The sequence below is a fragment of the Camelina sativa genome, chromosome 19, assembly GCF_000633955.1.
Source record: "Camelina sativa cultivar DH55 chromosome 19, Cs, whole genome shotgun sequence".
Lineage (NCBI taxonomy): Eukaryota > Viridiplantae > Streptophyta > Magnoliopsida > Brassicales > Brassicaceae > Camelina > Camelina sativa.
Window position 1 is genome coordinate 9,987,994 of NC_025703.1, and position 5,005 is coordinate 9,992,998.

The 5,005-nt window shown below is 38.5% G+C and overlaps 1 protein-coding gene across 1 annotated transcript in view; it reads left to right on the forward strand.

Moving 5' to 3' along the window:
* LOC104765809 (phosphatidylinositol 3,4,5-trisphosphate 3-phosphatase and protein-tyrosine-phosphatase PTEN2A) overlaps window positions 1–4,074 on the forward strand; it is a 4,775-nt gene extending 701 nt beyond the window's left edge. Inside the window, exons 2-13 of the mRNA XM_010489583.2 lie at window positions 269–744; window positions 824–925; window positions 1,022–1,078; window positions 1,572–1,637; window positions 2,084–2,260; window positions 2,335–2,421; window positions 2,519–2,583; window positions 2,663–2,739; window positions 2,824–2,870; window positions 2,960–3,090; window positions 3,187–3,256; window positions 3,374–4,074. Of these exons, the coding sequence (XP_010487885.1) occupies window positions 286–744; window positions 824–925; window positions 1,022–1,078; window positions 1,572–1,637; window positions 2,084–2,260; window positions 2,335–2,421; window positions 2,519–2,583; window positions 2,663–2,739; window positions 2,824–2,870; window positions 2,960–3,090; window positions 3,187–3,256; window positions 3,374–3,889 (1,854 nt within the window). The 5' untranslated portion in view covers window positions 269–285 and the 3' untranslated portion in view covers window positions 3,890–4,074. The remainder of the gene's footprint in view (window positions 1–268; window positions 745–823; window positions 926–1,021; window positions 1,079–1,571; window positions 1,638–2,083; window positions 2,261–2,334; window positions 2,422–2,518; window positions 2,584–2,662; window positions 2,740–2,823; window positions 2,871–2,959; window positions 3,091–3,186; window positions 3,257–3,373) is intronic.

The window sequence follows — 5,005 nt, forward strand, 5'->3', positions numbered from 1 at the left end:
TTTTTTTTTTTTTTTTTTTTTTTTTAAATAAAAAATTATTGAGTTCGGAACAAAGACGATTGTGTTTTTTTTTCTCAAGCGAATTAGATCACGCAAATGATAATTTCGGGCTAATAGTTATATTTACTTAAATGCGAAATCAGTTTTTTTTTTTTTTTTTTTTAATTCTGACTTTGTGTAGTTTTTTAGATTTGTAAACAATGTTTCACTCAAATGTATTTTTTTTTTTGTTGTTGTTGTTGTTGAATGTGATGATGTCTTTTTCCAGGAAAGAAGATAGAAACAATGTCGTCTGAGTCACCGAATTTGCCTCCACCTGCTGCTGTAACAATACCAGATGATCAGCCACCTCCTCCTGCTGCTGTTTCTGCATCCCCTGCTGTTGTAGAAGCTGGAAGCGATAATTCACCTAAAGGTGTTGCATCAAAACTATCTGCTTCTGGGATATCAACGTGGGCTAAAAATTTGAAAGTTCCTCAGCCGTTTGCTTCCACACACAACGACTCTGCTGTGGAGACTAACGAAAAGTCTGCTTTTGCAAAGTTTACGAGCGGGTTAGGGCTTCGTTTATCTCCGAAATCTCCTCAACCTAATGAGACCACGGATGGGACTTCATCAACTGCTACAGAATCTAGTTTCATTGGGACGATTACCAAAGGTTTGGTTGATACTTCAAAGAATGCTGTCAAGGCAGTGCAAGTCAAGGCTCGACATGCTGTATCCCAGAACAAAAGAAGATATCAGGTGCTGTTAACTTGTACTTATAAGTTTTTGTGTCATATGATAGCTTGTTTCCTCAAACCAAATGTTACTTGTGGTTTAGGAAGGAGGATTTGATTTGGATCTGACGTACATAACAGAGAACATTATTGCAATGGGGTTTCCTGCTGGTGATATGAGTTCTGGCTTTTTTGGATATGTCGAGGTGAGTCAATTTTTAGCATGCTTGTTGTAATCGTTTCCCATGGGTTTTTTTGAAGTTAATATGATATGACCAATATTTGTTCAAACATTATTGTAGGGTTTCTACCGTAACCAAATGGAAGAAGTTATCAACTTTCTTGAAACTCAACACAAGGTACTATTATTACTTATTTGTTAGCAAATCAAATTAATCCCTTATCTTTGGCCATATGATGCATTTTTTGCTGTTTCTCTTGTTAATCTAGTTAGTTCTCTCTTTTGTATCACTTGGAAATTCTTAACATGGAGACTGGTTCACTTCACCTTATGTTATTAGTTCTTGATCATGTGCAGCTCTGCCTAATTAGATATTGTCGAGTGGATGGTTCCACTCAAATTGAAGAGGCTGTAACATATTAGTCTGTGTAGACTTATATTGAGTTTCTTGACTTTTGTGATATTAGTTGGATTTCAGGGATATAAGAATTTATAATTGGTATTCGATATTCATATTATGTATATTTATTTCGAACGTGTACAATGTCATCTTGCCATCTTCCTTTTGGAAATTAATTTATGTATGATGCGTTTTGCAGTTAGCTACAGCCTTGGTAGGTTTGGCTCTTCTCTTGTGCTATTCATATAATTGATTTCTTTTTTTTATGTAGGCAAAATACAAGGTTTACAATCTTTGTTCAGAGAGGTTGTATGATGTATCATTATTTGAAGGGAAGGTATGCCATCCTCTTTTCCTTGCATTTGACAAACATGGCCTCCTCAACAAAGAATGTCTTACTCAAAATAAAGAAAATTTGCTCTGTAGATCTTCCAATGCACTATTTCAAGTTTCTTTAGCTCTGAAGTACTTATGAAACAGTATCCATCGAAAAGATTGTTTACATCTTTGCATATGTACTAAGTTGTGAATCTTGTGATAATTTGCTCATTTCTTACCTGAATCGTTGGACATGATCATATCAAAACCTGCTGCAGTGAAGTGGCTTAATTCTCTGCTACAGATAATATAGCCACTTCTTTTATACAGCATGCTTTCTTTTTCTAGGGTGGTTACTATGATGTATATATAATGCGGGCACAGTTGTTTACTATTTACCCTCCATCTTTTGTCCGTATTAGTGTCCCTATACATCTTACTTTGTGCTGATTATTTTACCTCCAGGTGGCCAGTTTCCCATTTGATGATCATAATTGCCCGCCAATCCATTTGATCACCTCATTCTGCCAAAGTGCATATTCATGGTTGAAGGAGGACATTGAGAATGTTGTGGTTGTTCACTGTAAGGCTGGCATGGCAAGGACAGGGCTTATGATATGTAGTCTTCTGTTGTATCTGAAGGTAAGAAATTCATTCTAATGCTGTATAAAACAATCCATCACACGGAACCAATCATGATTCCTTTTCTTATCTAGTTCTTTCCGACTGCCGAAGAGTGCATGGATTTCTACAACCAGAAACGATGTGTGGATGGAAAAGGACTTGTGCTACCCAGCCAAATTGTAAGTCTAGTTTTGTAATTTATATAATTAAGCCGCTCATGAAGACATTATTTACTCTTCTGCGGAAATTTGAGTCTGTTTAAATCATTATTTGTAGAGATATGTGAAATACTTTGAACGAATTTTAACCTACTTCAACGGGGAAAACCAACCTGGCCGTAGGTAAGCATCTTATTGACTTATTCTATACCTTGATATAGCATACAGTTGTTTATTGAGATCGAACAATTTTTTTTTTTAGGTGTATGCTTAGGGGATTCCGGCTCCATAGGTGTCCCTATTGGATTAGGCCATCCATCACTATTTCAGATCATAATGGTGTGTTGGCCGATCCATTGCTTCATGACAACATATAAAGCCAGTATCATGCAGAGCTAACATCTTACTGTAAATTATATGCAGGTGTTCTCTTTACCACGAAAAAACATCCTCGGACCAAGGATCTCTCGGTACGTTATTGTTATTACCTTGTCGTTATCTAGTATTTTGTTAAGGCCTTTGTAAATTCACATTTAGTGGAATTTTTATGATTTTGCAGCCTGAAGACTTTTGGTTCAGTGCCCCAAAGAAAGGGGTTATGGTCTTCGCCTTACCCGGAGAGCCAGGTCTAACAGAATTGGCTGGGGACTTCAAAATCCATTTTCATGACCGCCAAGGAGATTTTTACTGGTTAGGAAGCTAGGACCGTTATCCAAAACTCATTATTACTTACATCTCTTTTATATTTTGCTTCTCTCACTACTATTTTTTGAATGCTCTTGTCAGCTGGTTAAACACGACAATGATGGAAAATAGAGTGATCCTAAAAACCAGTGAGCTTGACGCGTTTGACAAGGTATAATATAACTGAATCCTTGACTCTGTGTGTGAAGTCTGATTGGGGGGTCTTTCTCCATCAATCCTCCTGTTTTGAAATGATATATCTTTGTGTTTAACCTTTGTTTCAATGCAGAGGAAGCTACCGTCGCCTGGATTTATGGTTGAAGTTGTTCTTGCTGATATAAATGCAACAATCCCTACGAACCCTAGTTCTGAAACAGCATCCACAACACCGGAAGAAACTCCAGCAGCTAATGCTTCCCCCGTAGACGGCTCTGCATCGGTTCCAGGACCCAATAAAGAAACAGAGAATCCTGATAAGGACGATGTGTTCTCTGATAACGAAGGAGACTCGACTGGCCCGACCAAAACCACATCATCGGCTTCTTCTCAAACCCCAGAAGCCAAACGGAGTGCAGATGAAACCTCTGTTCTCGCTAAAGCGACTGAGAAAGTGTCTCTTTCTGGAAACAAGGGATCATCACAGCCCGTGCAAGGAGGAACAACGGTTAGCAAGGCTGAAGCAACAGAGAAACCCTCTGGGGCTGGGGTCAATCCTTCTTCAAGCTCAGAGAGTGAGTTCAAAGTCATGGCTGCTGATGCATCAGTGTTCTCATTTGGGGATGAAGACGACTTTGAAAGCGATTGAAGAAAGGGTGATCAAAAGAAGGAAGATGTGTACATAAAAACAGGGAATGTTAAATCCATTCATTGTGTTGTGATGTTGAATTCTACGGGTTTTTTTTTTGCTTTACCGTATCGCTGTGTTCTTTTTAGTATTATACTGCACAAAATTATACACGGGTTGCTTACGTCTTTGTGTTATATGACTTTTGCATTTGGAATCATAAAACAATCAATGATTTCTTACTTCGTCGTAAGTAGAGATACTTCCAAAATCCATTTTTCCTTGCATTAGGTCGAATCTTCTACTTGCTTATCTAATAAACAGACGGCTACTCACGCCACGCGAAGTCTGACAATGAGGGTTTAACTCCTTGGCGAAGACCTCGCTCCACGAACCACTTGCTCCCAATCCTATTCCTTTTTTCTTTTTTTTTTTTTTTTAAAAGGATATTGGTATATTAAGATGGACAGATATTACAATACAATGAGTTTGAGTACATCACTATTGAATACATCACAAGGATCTTAAGGATCAAAACTCTAAAGGTGACTCTGGAAGTTTTCAAACCATAGGTAGAGATAAGTATCTTGAGGTAAAACGATAGAGTTAGCCATGTTGTCTAGTGCAATTAGCTTCCTCCTGAGTAGTAGTTGTATCTCTTTCCTCAAGCGTTCTGTGGGTCGGAAGTCTGTTGAATGAATTCTCGCATTCCTCTCAGTCCAAACGAAGTATAGTAAGACGTGAAATAGTAGCTTGCATATCACATTGAGCTTCGTATTTGTGGTAGGCCTTTTAATCCAAAGCAGAAAACCACTGAAAGATGTTGGCAATTGGGGCAATAGGTGAGCGAAGAAGTCAAACCATAAGACCTTGGAGTACGAACATTGGAAAGAGATGATCCCTTGATTCAGTTCCGTTTAGGCAGAGTAGACAGGAGTCGGGGACCTGGATATTCCATCTTCTCATTTTGTCTCTTGTTGTGAGTCTGTTCAAAATTGTAAGCCAAGCCATGAAAGACATTTTTGGGATTTGCTCCTTGAACCATACCTGTGAGTGCCATGAAACCCGGGGTCCAGCGGGGTGCAGATGCTTCCATGTTCTCATGAAGGAGAATGACCCATTTGATTGATCTGGTGA